This window comes from Monomorium pharaonis, chromosome 2, assembly GCF_013373865.1.
Source record: "Monomorium pharaonis isolate MP-MQ-018 chromosome 2, ASM1337386v2, whole genome shotgun sequence".
NCBI lineage: Eukaryota > Metazoa > Arthropoda > Insecta > Hymenoptera > Formicidae > Monomorium > Monomorium pharaonis.
Window position 1 is genome coordinate 14,895,353 of NC_050468.1, and position 19,728 is coordinate 14,915,080.

Consider the following 19,728-nt stretch of genomic DNA (forward strand, 5'->3'; position numbering starts at 1 on the left):
TTCTTTTTTATTTTTCTAAATATTTATAGAAATTTTTATTTTTTAAGCATTAATATAATAGCTGACATTCATGAATTACTAGCGAGATACAGCACTACATAAATGAAAGAAGATTGAAGCCAAAAGATTGTTCATTTATAAGTGACTATAATTCGGATACTAAATAATCTATATAAATAAAAATGTAAATGTTTGTTCGTCTAAGATCTCCGTAAGTTTTTCACCGATTGCTTTGAAATTTTGACACAACGTTGCATTCGAAAATGGGGGGGGGGTTTGATTTTGGATATACCGGTGTTTCAAAAATGATGGCCATAATTTAAGTGTAAAAAATTTTTTTTCATTAATATTATTGAAATTTTGACACATTGAGACGGGGAGAAACGGGGAGAGACCGTGAGAGACGGGGAGAGACCGGGAGAGACGGGGAGAGACCGGGAGAGACCGGAAGAGACGGAGAGAAACGGGGAGAGACCGAGAGAGATGGGTAGAGACCGGGAGAGACGAGTAGAGACGGAAAGAGACGGGGAGAGACCAGGAGAGACCGAGAGAGACCGGGAGAGACCGGGAGAGACAGAGAGACCGTGAGAGACGGGGAGAAACGGGGAGAGACCGGGAGAGACGAGTAGAGACGGGAAGAGACGGGGAGAGACCAGAAGAGACGGGGAGAGACGGGGAGTGACGAGGAGAGACGGGGAGAGACGGGGAGAGACCGGGAGAGACGAGGAGAGACGGGTAGAGACCGGGAGAGACGGGGTGAGACCGGGAGAGACTGGGAGAGACGAGGAGAGACCAGGAGAGGCGAAGAATGTTTCTATTGTGTTTAAATTAAGGTAATAAGAAAAATAAAGATGGCTGTTATTTTGTTGAAAAAAAGGAACTTATTTAAAACAGTCTTTTGAATGGATTTCTAAATCCATGGCAGCTTTTAGAAAAAAAAGTTGGAAGTACGTGAATAAATAAATATTAGATTTATTAAAGATAGATAAATGCTTATTCAAAAATAAAATAAAAAGAGCATCAGTAAAGCAAGGCTCTTGAAAGTTAAACAACGAAAGCAAAGAAAATTTGAAAAAAACGTAGCATAAGAATAGAGAGCCACAGCAACGCGTGGCAGGGCATAGCTAGAATGAAAATAAAATGCTAGAGATTGACTTTCGAAACCTTTTTATAGAGGCTAGATTACAATTTTTAAAACAGAACAAAATTTACTCCTTAAAATGGAAGATTTGAATTATGTTCCTTTATTATTACTGTGTAGAAGATATTAAATTGGCAGAGGTAAAGTGATACGCGTTAAGACATAGAAGAATTACTTAAAAATGTAAGCATATAAAGTCGCAAAATTACTATTCACCTATCGGAATCTCGTTACGAAGCAACGAGTGTAATTCACCCTCTGATTTCTTTAAAACTTACATTTCCCGATACAATGATAGACAAAATTGTCTATTTACACTAATCCTATGTTGCTAAACTATAACCCAATTTTAAGAGAGATCAAAGCTGATCAAGAAAATCACTAAAGTAGAAAAGCTCTTATTGAGAAGATCTTCTTTATTACATTAGAAAGTTTCGAGGAGCATCTCAATACGAAAGACTTTTGAGCTTTAGACGGTACTGAATGTGATATCTGCATAATGCAGTAATGTCAATTTTACTTCTTACTTACTTAGCCTTTCGTATGTTTCAAGTGTCTTAAAACTAATAAAAAGGAAAGCAAATGTTTTTAAAAAGAAGAGTATAGAAAAGCAAGAATATTAGATCCTATAAAATTCTCTTAACCTTTTACAGAATCGTAATTAAAGCCATCATGGTCAATATTTTATCCAAACTCATTCATCAGTTGTAATAAAAACAATACGTTTCCAATAATAATACAAAAATAGAATAATTACAATTGAATTATTATTATTTATATTATTTTTTCAAATCAATTTTATTAAATATTGTAATATTGTTAAAAAAATTTTAGAACTTTTTACCGGACAAGTAATCGTATTACAAAAATTTCGCAAAGAGTTATTTGCAACTTATTGAAATTTTCTTTTCTCTTTAACAGAAAACCAATCAGAAGATAAAAAAGAATAAGAAGAGAAATGTTAAAGTATTGATAAATTTTTTAAGCTGGAGAATCTATCCGTCAGTTTGTAATTTAAATTAATCAAGTTATTAATAGTTAATATGCGCGTTAACTCGGCAACAAATAATTTATTATTAATTTCTTTGTACTTTACACTATTCTACTTATACAAACAGGAAAAAGAATAATTAAAGTCAATATTTATAATTATAGTATTAAAAAATATTTTTGAGTATAGCCATATACAAAAAATCGAAAATTTGGGTGTGGCGCTATTCTTACGGTTTAGGACTTTTTTCGCGAATATCTGAACTCTCGACATACCAAATCCAATTTTTCTGGCGTGTATGGACCCGGAATGGATAGAGACGAAAAAGGCATGTAGATATATATCGCTGCAGCAACGGGGTAAACGATGTTGCGTTGTCAACGAAAGGTAGGTAACCATCAGGCGGAAAACCCGACGGAATCGCATTAACAATAAGTGCATTAAAGTGAGAGTCCTTCGAGCGACGTTGGAGAGATTGAGGGAGGGGAGAGGGCAAAAGGGAAATAGAAAGGATAGGGACGTCTACGCTGAGAAAGTGCGGGACCCAATTATTCAGCCAAATGGGAAGGATACGTTATTTTCCAGACGAGCCGTTTCCCTTCTGCGCGTCCTTCCTATGTCGCGCGGTATCCTTTTCCGTGTTCCAAAAAAAAGAGCCTTTGAAGTACGTTGGTTTCTGTGGGTTCGTTAATTGCATAAAATGTCAAAGCGTTTAGGCGGGAAAGCACAGAAACCTAAGTCATCAGATATAATTAAGATCGTCAATTTACTCTTGTTCTATTGCAAACAACAGTTTTTCGCGCAGTAAGATTTAAAAGACTATACATGTGTGAATTTCATCTTTCTAAATTTTTATCTAAATGCTAAATTTTACATTAAATATGTAGATTAACTCTACATTATTTGCATGGTCTTTTTTAATGTAATTATTCATGTGGAGTGTTTTTGGCACTACAACATTATATATATTGTCAATTTTTATTGTTTATTTTGATAATTTACAATTTCTCTTATTAAAGTGCAATATTGGGCAGTATTAAATTGGTCAGTAATTATTATTTATTTTGAGTATAATTAAAAGTAGTAACAACAGTGCTTTAAATACTTAAAATAAGTGTTAATTATTGGTCAATTTAATACTACTTAGTGTTACAATTTTATAAGAATTTAATAAAGATTGATAATGTTCTATATTGTTTAGATAAATAAAATACATGAAAATTTTTCTTAAATTGTAAAACAGTTTATAGGTATAATAATAAAACAGTTTTAACAAATGGCAAATTTATTAGACTAAGATATTTTCACAGTTCTCTATTATAATAAAGAATAAATTACGTATATTAATGATGTTACATTGATATGATGTAATTTTTTATTATCTTTTTACGAAATGTATTTTTAGCAAAATTTTTTTAGAATTTTTATATGAACTGTAACACATTACAAAAATACTAAAATCTACATTTGAGAGAAGCTTTTCTCAAAATAAATTCTGAAATATTCTAAAAAGATCACATAAAAAATCTGAGAATTTTTTTAAAAGTTATAAGATTATACAGAAACTCTAACAAATTATATGAAAACTTTCAAAGATTTTTAACAGTCTTTTCATCACCAGATATGCAGATTTCATAAAGATTTTTTAAATATATCCTCAACTAATCGTGATTTTCCAAATATAATATCTTTTCTTTTTTTTTGAGAAATAATAAAGAATTTGATAGTACACTGCAAATTCAAGTGTGTAAAAGTACCTTATTTGCGCATATGATTTACTAAAGCAGAACAAAAAATCATCATAATATCAAAATAATGTCAAAATGTTTGCAAAATAATTATTACAAATTATCAATTAAAGAATTTAATTTAAGGATGTATGTGTCACATTTCAAAATATAAATTAAATTAAAAATTTTATAGATTGTTTTAGTATTATGTTTAATTGTGTTGAATTAAAATCATTTTCTGACTAATTTAAAAGTTATTTAATGTTTTTTGCTCTTGATTTTTATGTAAATTAGTATTTTATAATATTTATTTGTAAATTTAATAACAGAGTAGCATCAGAAATTAGGTCAAATTTTTTAAACATATATTAAAACTTTAATAAATGTTTTTGCAAACGTTTATTTAGGTCCATATAGGTGTAAGATGTAAAATTTATTTACTTAAAACTGCAGTAAAGCCATTATAAGTTTTGTATTTTCTATGTTTTCTTCTTTTAACCAGTTTTAAATTTTTGTGACCAAAATTTTTTGTCATTAGTTAGAAAGAAAACCTAAAAAGTCTTAAATTAATAAATTTCAACAACTTTCAAGTGATATTATAAAACCAAAACATCTTTGAAGTTTGACATTCTGACATTATCGTAATTTGTTGTTTTTGAATATTTTGCTATAAAAATAATAGCAAAATATTAAACCACGTTAAAATACGTAAATTAATTTTTTTATGTAATACAGTGTGTTATTTTTGTACGGAAAACTAAATCGCACACATAAATAAAATACTTTTTACTTAAATTTGGAATGTATTGATCATTTGATTTCGTGATTCTGAGTGTATTCTTTAATTATTAGGGAAGCTTCTCAACTTGAACGCGATTTTTAATTTAAATGCAAACGTTTATTATGGTAAAGTCGAGATCTTATGAAATCTTATGAAAACCCGTTTACACGTGTTCTTGCATATATTGTGTATATGGGGAAAAAAAAAAAAAAAAAAAAAAAACTTGCACTGAAAATGCGATCGAGAACTAAGCTATGTCGACAGTGGATGCGCATTTCTTTGCTCTCCTTGAAACTCCCGAGTCCTCTTACCATTGAATGGGGCGGTCGGTACGAGCACGGAGAAACTCAGTTCCGAATACAGAAAAAATAAATATATATATATAAATTTAGCAGCTTTTTCAATACTTTAATTTTCTTTTTACCTAACACTTTAATTTTTTTTAATTTTACATAAGTTTAAAGTTTGTATTATAATTATAAAATTTTATTGTGTTATAATTACAATAGTTATTAGTACCAGAAATTCAGTTTGGTTTTATAAAAACACACTAAATTATGTATATTTTGTTGATATGATCAAAAGCTATTTTTCTCAATGTAATGTAAAAAAATATCCTATATTTTTTTATTTTTTAGATTTCTATAATTTCCTAACTGTAAGTCATACGTTTACATAAATAATATCAATTTTAATTGCAAATAAGATTATTATGAAATGAGAAATATTATAATGCAGATATTTTAGTAATGTTTAATACCGAAGAGGTTGTGCAACTATCAGTCTTATTAATATGCGAATTTTAAGAAATTGAATAATACGGAGAGAAGATATAACTTATAAATAAAATCTGTATCTCTGAAAAATATATTAATCGTGTTTAATATTGGACATCATACATTGTATGTATATACATATATATATTTATATATATACATACACATACAATGATGTTGAATTCATCGCAATGTTATGAAATATTTTATAAGCATGAAAAATTGTGTGAACGACTTTCAAAGAAAAAACAAGTTTCGAACCGTAATGATTAAATTGCAGAAGATTACAAGTTTCTAGGACTAAGTTTGTACGTGAAGTAACACCTCTAACGGTATGAATTTCTAAGGAAGCCAGTAGTGCACGGGAGCTGAGCATTCAAGCAGATGGCTTCCTTGCGAAACGAGCGAATCTCAAAGGATTAAGTAATTAAAGCTGTAATTAAATTCGTTATCCTCCTAATCTTCCCGGTAAAATTCGTAATTAAATTTGGCGTTCTATGCATTGTTTTAAATGTAACAATAGATTTTTGTATATGTATATTGAGAAAATATAATAAATAAATACTAATTTTTTCATTTGTTGAGTACAATTCTTATTATGATAAAAGTACTGTAAATTTTGCAATGGCACAGTTTTCCCTAAATCTTCAACAAACTATACATAGTTAAAAAGCATTTTCTGCATTTTATGTGCTTCTTACAAAAATATATAAAATAAATTATAACTATAAAAATAAAAATAAATTAAATAGAAGCGCGCAATTATTATACATTTATTTTTTTATGTAATTGTGAGATAATTGATAATTTTATGTTATCCCGTATTTATTTGATTTTACTAATAAAATCTTTTTGTTATTTGTAAGAATTCAATTTAAAGACCCAACTTAAAGATACACTCGAAAAACACAATTATGCTCTCTGAGCGATGCCTCGAGGTGTTGGGACAATTCGCCCGTCTTTCATCGCAAAAGTTGGTTCCCGACGGCCCTGAGACGATGTAACATCTTTACGCTATGTGAAGAAACGAGGGGACGCGAAGAAATAGGGAAGCTGCGGAAGAACGCACCTACCTGTCGATCTTCCGGACGGACGTTCGACAACGAGTTATACTTTGCGCGACGGCGCGCCCGATCCACGTGGGAGTCGCAGAGTGTTCCGGAAATCGACAGGGAAGCCACGAGAACTCACTCGCGTTCTCCAGCGAAGACTGCCATCCACTTTCGTCGTTTTAGCCGCGTTTATCGACGGTAAATCGGTCGCTGATTTACGTAGTAAGATTTCTGTTGAAAAGCCGGAAGAAAGGTGTCACTTCGGCCGCAGAGACTGTCGACGTTACATGCCACACAGAAAAATTTGCGAAGACGAAAATTAGATCGACAGATTTTGCATAGATGTCTTGCTCAGTGTCACGTCGTTGTCACGAAGCAAGTTCATACACAAATAAATAAAATATATAACTGTCAGTTGAATTCAATTGTAATGCTTATTAATAAATATATCATGTAATTGTCAAATTCACACAATTGTAATGCTTATAATTTTCCAAATTTACAAATTTATTTTATTTACTTTGTGAAAGAAAAAAAAATTAGAGCTTAAGAATTAAGTCACGTAAATAACAAATTTTACATTTACTGAATATAATTAGTAATACAATATTGAAAAAGAAATAGAAAATAAAATATATAATACTTGAATTAAATTACAATTATTTTAAGAAATTACGAATTTATTTTATCTAACGTAAAAAATAAAAATTGTAATTTAAAATTTAAATCAAATAAATGAATTTAACTGATAATGAGTAGACTATAATAGTATATAATATTGGAATTATATAGGAAATTCTTTAATGTAGTAATATTTTATATACATATGTATATAAAATACTTATTTTCTTGTATAATAGTAGTTAGGTTTTCTTATAAAATAATTTTTATTAAATATATAAGTGTTATAATTTTATAAGAATTTTATAAATGTTTTTCTCTAAAATTAATGATTTAAAATTGATGTCAATTTTCGTATTCATAATTTTATTTCTTAAAATTTATTAATTCTACAAAATTAATGATTGCTTGTAATTGTTTAATAAAATTATAGTACATGATAATATCGTGTTTTAAACTATGCAAATGTTTACATTTGCATTGAGCTTAAAAGTACTTTCTCTGTAATAGAACAGAACATTGCATTAGTTACTGAAGCAGATAAGCAGTTGGCAAGCAAGTCCCTTATGTGGTTGAACAAACCATATTGTCTCGTTCCGTTTCCAAGACCACACATGCCGGAGAGGCAGGGTGGCAAAATGGAATTTAATCGACAATGCGTGAAGATATATTACGTGCAATCTCAATTACGTGGAAAATGCAAATTTAATATATATCGGCTGTCGAGATCTTTGTGAATGGGATCCACGTTGGAATCCCCCTGGATAGTTGGGATTCCCAGGAGGCTACTCTAGAATCAAGCCACTTATGAAAGCAACGCGATAATAATGCATATTATTATATGTACAATATCAGTTTTTATATGTACAAATACATTTAATACATTTTCTCATCCTGCAAATATAAATAAAAATATTTGTTTCTCATATTTCTGTACAAATATTCGTCTTTCTGTGATACTATACAGTTTTAAATGTGTTATATAATCATCGTTATTAAAACGCGCGTTTGTTTTTATTCAGATATGAAACTGGTATGCGCATTTATAACATTTTGTATTTTGAGTTTTTTAAATTAATTAAAATTTGCAATTTAATGATGATTCCCATAAATACGCGATATTTTCTCTCCAATTCCGATTACCTGGATATAAAATGAACATCCGCACAAAATTATTTCGAGATAACACAAATTCGCATTGTGGAAAATCATTCCCTTTTGTAATTGCACAGTAGAGATATCAAAAAGCGCCGATTCTTTTCAAATGAAAATTCATATAACATTTTATCCAGTGTAGCGTATCGCAATTTAAGCGATGCTTCATTAAATCCGGGATCCCTCTCGAGAGTTGATGGACAGCAGAAGGGGTTTCTGAAGGGAAGGAAGGAGGGGAGGACTTTTCAAAGGACAGGTCTCGTTAAGGCGACGCAGCATTATAATGCCTCGTGCTTGTCACTAATGCTGACAGGCACGCGGCTGCTCATCGGCGTATTATATCGCGTTTTCGTGACGATATGACGAACGCCATTAGGATGCCGAAGCTCTTCTATTTAATAAACTGTAAATCAGGTTCTGGACATGTTCACAAAATTAACTATATCCGAGAATCTCTTGTTGAATTAGGAACGAAAACAAAGCTTATGTTACTGAAGTAATATATTATACTTAATTACATATATATTATATATATTTAACTTTCTTTATTTTATGGAGCTCTTTATTTTTTCCTTTGTAAGTTTTCTGGTTTTAGAAACCTTTGTTTCACTTCGCGTTTACTTCGCGTCTATTTCTAATGAAAATGTGATAATTTTTTAATTAATTACTAATTTGTAAAAGTAATAGTTTGTCGAACAGTATAATGCAAACAGGATTTGCATTAAGGGTGATAGTATTATGCAATATAAACGGCATTCGGAATATTTCTCACGCTATAGGTAGCCTATGTTATCCACAAGATACGTAGCATCTTAGGTTTGCGTAACACAACCAGCATTGTAAAGTAAAGTTTATCTTAGCTGTCTGCGATTATACCCTTAACAAGCAATTAATTAAAATTAGATATCCGCAACCTGCACAAGCAGATTGCAAATATTTATCAGTAATTAGCTTCAAAGTATTCGTCTGAGGAATTCGCCCGTCTCCCTGCCATATTGCGTTCCCTTTCGGAGAAGGTATTTGCAACGTAATTAGCCTTGCGAAGTCTCTCAATACATTCTCCCCTATCGTGTTCACGTTGTAGACAGAATGGATCAAACTTATGAAGACGTATAATTTACTAGTGTCATGTTACATAGTAAATAACAAATAATTAATTTCCACAGGGGCGCAATTGTATTTATATCATATCACGGAACAATCAAAAACTAGATCAACTAGAAACATAGATAGATTAATAATTAATATATACACTTATAGAGAAAATTACTATGTAAGCGTGAACTAAGAAGAAGTTATAAAAATTTTGACTATGTTTTTTATCAAGTTGCTATTGTATTTACAATACTTATTGTCTAATTCTTTGAAATTTCTTTTTATGATTAGTGGCTACTATCGTACTTAATAATTTTTGACATAAAATTTTCTTTGTGTATTTTAATAGTTTGTTCTAAATGTATGGATAATAAATTGTTGGTGAAATAATATATAAGTGTACAATATATAACGTATTGTAATATTAGTAAAACAATACTATAATGGCAAAATTGTATATGACAAAAATTCTATTTATTGTATTAAAATCTAACGAGAGAAGATATATCTAAATTTCAAGTTTTTTTTTATTTGCATATGAGTAAATCAGTCTTATAATACACTGACAAGATAAATGATCTCTAATATGTACAAAGTTCTCTCTTCGAAGCAACGCGAGAAATATAATTAGCAACGGGGAAAATCCTTTATCTTCATGATTTACCAGCACGTACGAGTATGGGAAGACCAGGGATGGCTACGTTACGAAAGGGACGTTCGGTTCCACGCGAAACCGGCCGGGTAAATTGACTCCGTCGAGTTTCGTGGATCCAATTCCGGCAGAGCGGAATCTTGCTGCCGGCCGATTAGGTTTCACTTCCACCGCGATTCCCTTTACACGTAATTTACCCTCGAGCGACCGGCGTCCGCAAAATATACACCTGCTCTGCTCCAGCCGAACAGATTTTTAAGCGCGCCGCGGGCATAGCATCGTCGTGCATTTTTATACGAATAGCTTGGCGATTTCGATACTGCGCGATGCCGCTTAGCAGGCTTAACTAATTCAGACAAGGGCTCACATATTTGTTATATCTTTGTTGTAGGTAAACATAATTATGTATGCAAAATTAGAAAAAGTAAGACAATTGAAAAAGAAACATATATCACTTGATATTAAAATGTGATGTAACTGATATCAAATACCTAAGTGGTAATTGAACACTAGTGAGATACCAATCAAGTATCAACTTTTAGAACTGAACACCTTCACGATACTAGGTATTAATGCCGATATAGGTAGATACTGGTAGAATGGGATGATTCCAGTGGACTAAGATTTGAAATATAACTGAAGACTAAAGCTAAAGAAACTTCTTAGTTTGGAATTCTTATATACAGGCAAAATTGAGAAATTTATCGAAAAAACAATTCTGTATTAATTGAAAATTAAGAACTAGTATGAAAAATGTTCCTTATATGTCAAATATTAGATGATTAAATATAAAACGTCCGATTTTCTTTAAAATAAGTTTAACAGTTAATATTTTTTATATTTCACTTAAAAATTTCTTGGTTTTACTTTATTTTGAAGATACATCATCACTCTTTTGAACCCACGTTTTGATTTATAATTATTTTTGGATTGTTTTTTTTACAACAACTTTTGTGAAACCTAAGTAAAAAATTGGTTATATTTTTTTAATATAAATTCCGTCGTGAAACCAATGTAGTGCATACAGTATGAAATATATCAACGAAATGTTTGGCAACAATATAGTTAATGAACACACAATACGTCGACAATTTGAGAAATTTTGTTCTGTCAATTTTAATTTTGAAAATAACTACATAAATTACCTGAGACCAAAAATAATAATGAGCTAAAAGCTGTAGTGAAAGCGGATACATCTCGAACTACACGTAAATTAGCAGCAAGGTTTGATGTTACCATTCTTATGATATTAAATTATTTGAAACAAATCGGCAAAATAAAGAAGCTGAATGGGTTCCGCATAAATTAGACAAAGAGAAGTCAGAAAGAGAAGAGAAATCGTCTCGAAACTTGCCTTTCTTTGCTGTCACGGCATAAAAGCGAACCATTTCTACACCGTATTGTTACGTGAAAAATGAATTCTCTTCAACAATCGCAAGCGTTTGGCACAATGGTTGGACAAAGATGTAGCATCGAAACACAGTCCAAAACCGAGTGAGTATTCATCAAAAAAAGTTAGTAGTGTCTGTTTGATGGTCCAGCACTGGTACTATCCACTACAGATTCATGAAACCTGATCAATCGATTATAACAAATGTCTACTGCAAACAAGTGGACGAAATGATAAATGAGTTTGCGATTAAGCAGTCGAGATGGGCCAATAGAGACAGGCCAATCCTCTTGCAAGACAACGCTCGACCACATGTTGCACAAACAACGTTGCTCATACAGGAACTGTACTTGGAAATTCTCTGTCACCCACTACATTCATCAGACCTTGCACCAACAGACTATTACTTGTTTCAGACATTGAGCCACTTTTTGCGAGGAAAAACATTCAATTCTCAAAAGCTGTAGGAAATGCTTTTCGTGATTTCATCGTTACTTGCTCTGCAGATTTTTTCGCTGCCGGTATAAAAAAGCTATCATTAAAATAACAAAACTATGTAGATAGTTTAGAAGCATAATACTTTATTTAATTATTTCTTGTTTGAAATGTAATAATCCAAATTTTTTATTCAAAATCGGATATTTCATTTTTAATGACCTAATAGCTTCAGTGTTAGAGCAAGTTGACTATAGCATTGTGTTGAGTTAAAAAATAACATATATTAAAATATGTTATTAATTTAGAGAAATATATTTTTATTACTTATACGTTACTTCTCCGACCAATACATGTTTTAAACATATCAATAAAATAGTAGGCCCTATACGGTCTGCATCTGGATTTTGGTGCTGATTATAATTTTTATAATATATTAATTTAATAATCTCAGCCCATATAAATTGCGCGCCGACAAGTTCGTCAGTCAGTATGAAACATAGTTATAAGCTTACATAATTATAAATTATTTTTAAATTTTTTGGGTTAGGGAGGATTCTAAGATGCCAGTAAGCATTGACATTTAGCTTATAACTGTGTTTCAGTTTATAGAAGCTGAGATTATTAAATTAATATATTATAAAAATTATAATCAGCATCAAAATCCAGTTACAGACCGGAGGTCTGTATAGGGCCTTCTATTTCATTAATTACTTATATCAATAATATAATTTACTGAGAATTAAAATAAAATTTATTAAATTTTTTATATTATAACATAAATTTAAAAAATTTTCTAATTTTACAGTTATTTTATAGTATAAATATGAAAAAATTGTACCATAAAATACAACTTCAAAATAAGATAAGATAGACTTTATTGTGTCCCAATATGGGGTTACAAGGCGCTTTTTCCACGGAGCGTTCCCGAACCGTTCACAGTTGTATCCTCTCTACTCCCGAACCGACCTGGCCATTTGCGACCCTTACATTCTAACACCCTCCCCCCCCTCGCACGCCCTTATCCCCTTTTCCCCACCCCCTAATCCCACTCTCTCCTCTCTTTTGCCCCTTCTTCATTATCCTTCTTCTATTCATCTCTCTTCATCTCTGCTCTCTTCCTTCTACTTCTCCTCCTTGATTTCCTCTTTCCGTTTTTCATCAAGGGGCCTCTCCTCCTCTCCTCTTTCTCCTGTCTCCCTCTGCTCTCTCCGCCTCTTCGTCTCTTTCCCCTTATGCTTTCTCGCCGTCTCTCCTTCTTTCCTGCCTCTCCTCCTAAGACAATCAATTAAATCATTATTCTCCTTCCACCTCTCATTCTTCCCAACTTGCCGTCTCTCTGTCATCTCTCTACTTTCCGTGCTGTTGAGCCCCCCCGACTCTTTACGCTCTTCTCTGCTCTTTTCACTCTCCTGCTCTTCTTAACCTCCTCTCCTTGTCTCTCTTTCTCCTTCTCTGATCTCCTCGGCTCCTCTCTCTTCCATCTGTTTGACCGTTCTTCTCTTTCACTAGCAAGCCGTTTATCCATACATTCATACTCTACATATCAGCCATACATATAAAGATATAACATATATAAAATATATAATACAACACAGGAACAAAATATACAATAACAAGACAAACACAATTGTAAACGAAACGGAAGTCCACCTGTCCCCCAACTTCTTCCCTATCAATATCTCATTATAATATATTACATGTCTAATCTCCTCCTACCAACCTGGCCCTTGAGCAGCCTTACAGACGTATACCCCTCCTCCCCTCCACGGCCCTTCTATACCTCTTTCTCCCTCTCTCCCCTTCCTTATCCTTCTTTATCCCCTCTCGCTCCCTTCTCCAAATGCCTTCACTGCCGCATCCAAGTTAATTCCTCTCTGCTCCCCTCTCATTCCATCTAACTGTCCTCTCCCGAACTCCAATTCTTCTGGTTCCGTCATCCTCTGCCTCCTCCTCTACCCTCTGTCTCTCCTCTCTCCAGTTTCTGTTCCTGTTCTCACCTCCTTTTTAACTCCTACCTGTCACTTCCTCCCTCCTCCTTGCCGTCTCTTCCTGTCCTCCTTGTCTCTGCTTCCTTCCCCCCACCAGTCTCCATCGTCCCTCCACTCCGCTCCCTCTCTACACCGACTTTCTTTGCTCCTTGTTCCCTTTCCGCCTCTTCTCCGCTTGTCTCCATCCGACCGTCTTTTCTTCCCCTCTGCTTCCTCTTCTTTCTCCCTGGCCGCTTCTCCATACCTTTCTTCCCCTCTTTTCTTCCTCGTCTGGATCCAAGTCCTCTTCTCCCGTCTGCCACCTCTCCAGTCTCGCCTCCAGACTTCTAAATCTTTTCCTAACCTCTTTTAACCCTTTTGGCATTTTCACTCTGTTTTCTTACTTCTCTTCCAATCTCTTCTATCCTCCTCTCGACCGCACTTTTTTCCCTCACTCTGTCCTTTTCCGTCTCCTTCATTATCCCATTCTCTTCTCCTCATTATTACATTTCATCTCTGTCTCTATTTTCACCTCATCTGCTTTCTCTCACTCTGCTATTACTGTTTCTGCGTCGGCTATCTTTTCCTTCGACGGACCACGTGCTGTGAGAATCTGCGTTCCCAAAGCTCGCTACCGTCTGCCGCCTCACTCCTGCCAACCTGTTTTCCACCATCTTCTCCATCCGCGCCATCTCTCCTCTCCTCGTCATCTTCCTCGTTCTCGTCTTCATCTCCTGCCAACCGGCTTTTCCTTTCTTCTCAGCGCCCTCTCACTGTCCTCTTCTTCTCCACGGCTACTTCACTCCACATTCTTTCCTCTCATCTCCCAAACTCCACCACGATATCTTTTCATATCTTTTCTTTTCCGCCGTCTTCCTGCTTCCCTCCAATTGCCCGACCACCACTCGTCCTCTTCTACCCGAATTTTCACTTTCCTACTCTCCCTCTCACCTCCATTATCACTTCACTGCTCCTTACTTTGGAGCTTCCAAATTCACACCCGTTCTCACCGACGCCATTATTCCCCCCCAACTTCAAAATAGTATAATATAGTAATACTACAAAAATTATATTTCTAACTATAATGATTTTACTATGTAATTCTATAATTACATTATAGTCATAAATACAATACATTTTCTATCAGTGTAATAATACAGTTTCTATCAATGTAATAATAATTTTACAAAAGAGGATTCCACTTTTTCATTTTAAAAAGCACTTCGGTCACGTATTACTGTGAAGTTTATTCCTTTCTCGCCGGTTTTTTGATATGTTTCTCGGAGTTCCGCATTTTGTAGAACCATTTGCTTTTAAAAAGAAAAGTATGCTTTACGCGTGGAATTTTATTTTAACGGACAATTCGATTCCATCGCGTTGGCTGTAATTCGTACAGTTTTATTCGCAGTGAAACTGATGCACTCGCAGCATCTGGTCTTAGCTGAAATTTTATTGTGTTAAAAGTGCAATAAAACATGCATGTATAAAGCATTTCCTCGTCTATAAAGCATTACCATGTAACAGCATGGAGGGAGCACAAAGCTATGCGCATGAAAAAAGCTACCGAGGACTTCGGCGACGTTGACGCCAGACATGACATGATGTTTGCCTTTTGTCTGTACAGGCGACATAAATAGTGACCCATTTCCTACATCTTGTCACAGAGCACATCCTAAAGAGATATATGAATACTCTCAGTAGTTTCTCAATTATCTTCAAAATATGTTGACAAAAGAAGAAATACAAAAAAAAAATACAAAAGAAATGTATAATGGATATCAATATTGCATATTTCAGTTCCTATAAAGTCAATTAATAAAATAATTAGGGCAATAAAGGAAATGCCACTTAAACTTTTTTCTGAGAGAACTAAAAGTAAATCTATGAAAAAAAGTAATAATAGCATTTGAAAGTGTAAACTTTCAGTTTTACGTCGCTTTATGCGGAGCGCTGTATGTTGATCTGTTCATGAATAATAAGTGATGAAAGTCAAAATGATCATTTTTTCTTAAAATCTCAATAACTCGGTTCAATAAATTGCACAGCAATGAACGACTCAAAATAAAGAGAAAAAATTGTGCTACAAGATGCAAATAACAAAATTTTTTTATGAATTTTTTACATCAGATGCAGTGTAACAAGATTAAAAATTTTTGTTTTAACGGATCAAGCTTCATCATTGTGCCATGTTTGTAAAAAAAGTTAACTAAAATTGACAAAAATTGTTTAAAATAAGTTTCAATTTTTAAAACGTTTTTTAAATTTTGTTTCCACAATAATTTTTTACTGAGCTTCAGCGGTTTAAAGATAGCCCATATTTTTGGTATATGACAAATATTCCCTATTTTATTAATAGTATATAATTAACAAGCTAAACTAAAGGTTATATACAATAACTGCGATTATGCATTTTATATATTTTTATATTCTATAATATATTTTAAATATATTAAAAATGTTTTGTTTTACTATATATTTTAGATCACATATTGCTATAATTATTGCATATATACAATATAAAGAATAGATTTTCAGTACTAGTAATAAACATTAAATTGCATTCTCAATATTAATGTTTAAAAGTAAGAATTTTTGATAAAACTTACGTTTGTAAATTATAATTTAAATTTCTGTAATGCATAATAAGTATACTATGTGATAAGTATACTAAAAAAATAAAGATACAGAGATAAGTTTAACATAAAAAAAGCTTATTACACAAAAACTATAGTTCAAAGCTGTATGTATTAATTTTTATTTGTTACATGTAGCATTGATTACTAAATAATACAATTGTAAAATTTATTATTTTGCTTTTTAACATTACTATGCTATGAAATATTATATATAGAGAACATTTTTCACTTTTTGTATTTTACAAATTTTTGCCAACTTTTTATTAGAATCGATTATTCTTATTTATAGTCACACTTTGGTTATTCTCATTTATAATCATAACTTCTTAATACTCTAGCGCATACATATGCGTAATTAAAGAGTAGTTAATCTCTGATTTAAAAAACTACAATAAAATAACTTTTTTCTCCAACTTGTATCTTTTCTAATTTACTTTATCTGATAACATTAAGTACATTTAAGTTTCTCTCTCTGTTGCTAATTTGTTATGTACTTTTTATCTCACTGAGATATAAGAATAATGTACATTTTATCTGCACTGTAAATAATAAAAATAATAAATATTAAAAAATAGCAAACAGTATTTTAAATATTGTTGAGACATTAAAAAGAAACATTAGTCTTGCGGCAAGTTTGTATTTCTGCACCAAAAGAAGAAATAGAGTGCAACATTACTAGCCATAAAACTTCGCAAACCTCATAAAATGTAATTTGGCAAATTTAAAGACGCGAAGGCGTCAGGTGTAGAAAACAAAAGGATCAGACACGCACAATAGGGTGTCGTTCTCAGAAGAAGGTATTCAGTTATCAAAGTCATTAAATAAGCAATGAGATAAGTTTCATTGCAGTCGCTAATTCTTTACATCACTGTTGTGTGGAGTTAAAAAATTACTGTGGTTTATGGCAAAACTGTGCAATTTACATTTTTGCTTACCCTAATTTGATATAGTCTCGTTTACAGTTTGAGTTTTTGTTCATGACTTCAAAATTGATTTTATAATATTCTTGTATGTATTTCTTTGCACCTAGAGAGAAAAGATTTCTAGATTTAATGCTATTACTTTTTTACTACAAAAAGAAGTTTGATGTAGAAACAGTAACAATTATTGTCGAGAGAAAAATGTTTTGATGTTTTAAAAGTTCTATGTCGATATTGGCAACTTTTCATTTCTGTTTTAATGCCTTACTTTATTTTCTTAATATGCTTTAATATATAAAAAATAAGAGATATAGAAATACACGTTGTAAATTTAATAAACATTATTCTGGAATTGCAAGACAATGTTGCAACTTTTGTCTGTTTCTGTTGTATATTGTATAATTTTTTCAAATTTCTTAACAAATCACGTATGACGTTATATATAATTTGGTACCCTTTGAATATCTCTTTTGTACTTTTTAATGTTACAATCTTAAAAATGTATAAATTTATATTTCAAATTATTCTTCCTGCATGATTATTTGTATTAAATATTTATACAGTTATTGATGACGTGTTAATTTAAATTTCATTTCCAGATATCTTTATTTCATTCTTTTTATAGCTATACTTTTTTTTCTCTCGTCTTTATTCTTTTCTCTCTTCGTACATCTTTCTTGTCTCTCTCTTTGTCTGACGATATAATTTTGAACACCCGTCGCGTCTCGTCGTACGTGCATACACGTAGCGTCGCCTCTTGTAGTTTACGCGGTGCTCATTTATCTTCGGGTAGTTTACTAGTCTTGAGAAAGTTTTGGAGAGAGCGGCTCAGGCTAGGGGGAGTTATGCCGTGGACCGCGTAGATAGTTTTGCCTCGAACGGGTTGTGTTGGGTATACGGCGCACGCGACGCCTCGAATTCTTAAGTCGCATCCCATAATATATTAGGATGGTGTGTAAGTTCTGTAATTGCCACGATATAATAACAGAGCGATATTGGCACTTGAATATTTTAAGTCATAAATCTGCGCAATATGATTCATGTCCAATGAAAGAGTTAAAAACAGCGCGTTTAAAAATTTCTATTTTAACAGCAACAAGTATTATAATTTCTAAAAATGTAATAAATATAATTGTTAAATGTAAAGATAAACGTTGTCATTTAAATACCATTAAATATTAAAACATTAAATATTAAAACATTTTCTTGTCCCTTGTGGAAAGAACATATTACTTGTCTTAGAGACGCGGATCAAGTGTAATCTCGAGCATGTTCATGCATTTGCATACAATTGCACCCGAAGGGAAACGCCGACTTCACAGATTTCGTCGCGAGTTTCGACCTCGAGACGATCGACCGCTTTTCGCCTGTGGTGAGACATTTCCCCAGCTTCGCCGGGTAATCCTGTCGCATGAGTTTCTTCACCGATAAAGGTGACGCGCGCAGTCTGCTTGTGTACATCCGATATCGGAGAGAGTTCCTGGCCTAAATATATCCACTATTACTTTCAACGAAAGGGCAACCCCAACCTATCGATATATCGGATAGTGCACACATACAGCTACAGCACGTAAGTTCCGTAGAAGTCGACCACCTTGAGCCAACCACGGCACAAACAATCCTCTCATTCTCCGGTATCGCTCGGTGCAGTCCCTTAGGAGATGGTTAGAGACAAAAGGGAAAATAAATCGCAATCCACAATACCTTTCCTTGCTTGTTCCTCCCGCAATAGCGTCTCCACTACTTACAATACTCTTGCCGATGATCACAAAGGCTCGCCCCTCAGCGTTTGTAAATCCGCCACGAAAGACTCGTTGCCAAACGTACAGTGTGACGTTATTGTTTGGTGTGATGTCATTGATTTCTATTATTTCTAGAAAAATTGAAAACAATAGAAAGTTATATTAACTTAAAGTTCATTATAATATAATAAAATATATATAATAAAAGAAATAGCAAATACATTTTATATTTATGATATCTTTAATTTTTGTTTGTACTTTTCATATCTTTTAATTAAAATCTAATTAATATTTAAGTCTTTATATATATTTTTTTAATAACAACAATTATTAATTAATTTATTTATTTTTCTAAAATTTATAATTTATTTATGTTGACATATTTTAATATAATATTTAATTAATTCTTTAACACAATCAATTAATTAATTAGCCCTGTACTATTTATGTTTTAATCTTATTCATAAAATACAAACACGAATTAATGAATATTTTAGAGATGCATAATGCTTGTAATGTAATTATTAAGCAGGAATAGCGTTGTTAATAACTTTATTAATTTTTTAACCTCATAAAAATAAATATAGTATAATACAATAGAATATTATTTTTTCCATGTTTAATGTATTATTAAAATAAAT

The 19,728-nt window shown here is 32.2% G+C and overlaps 1 protein-coding gene across 1 annotated transcript; it reads right to left on the reverse strand.

Moving 5' to 3' along the window:
- Nucleotides 1-17,992: 17,992 nt before the first annotated feature.
- LOC118644315 lies at nucleotides 17,993-19,280 on the reverse strand. Its single transcript, XM_036282563.1, has 2 exons — nucleotides 18,905-19,280; nucleotides 17,993-18,830 (listed from the first exon to the last, which is right to left on the reverse strand). The coding sequence occupies exons 1-2, from the start codon at nucleotides 18,971-18,973 to the stop codon at nucleotides 18,597-18,599; spliced, it is 303 nt and encodes a 100-aa protein (XP_036138456.1). The 5' UTR covers nucleotides 18,974-19,280; the 3' UTR covers nucleotides 17,993-18,596.
- Nucleotides 19,281-19,728: the final 448 nt, after the last annotated feature.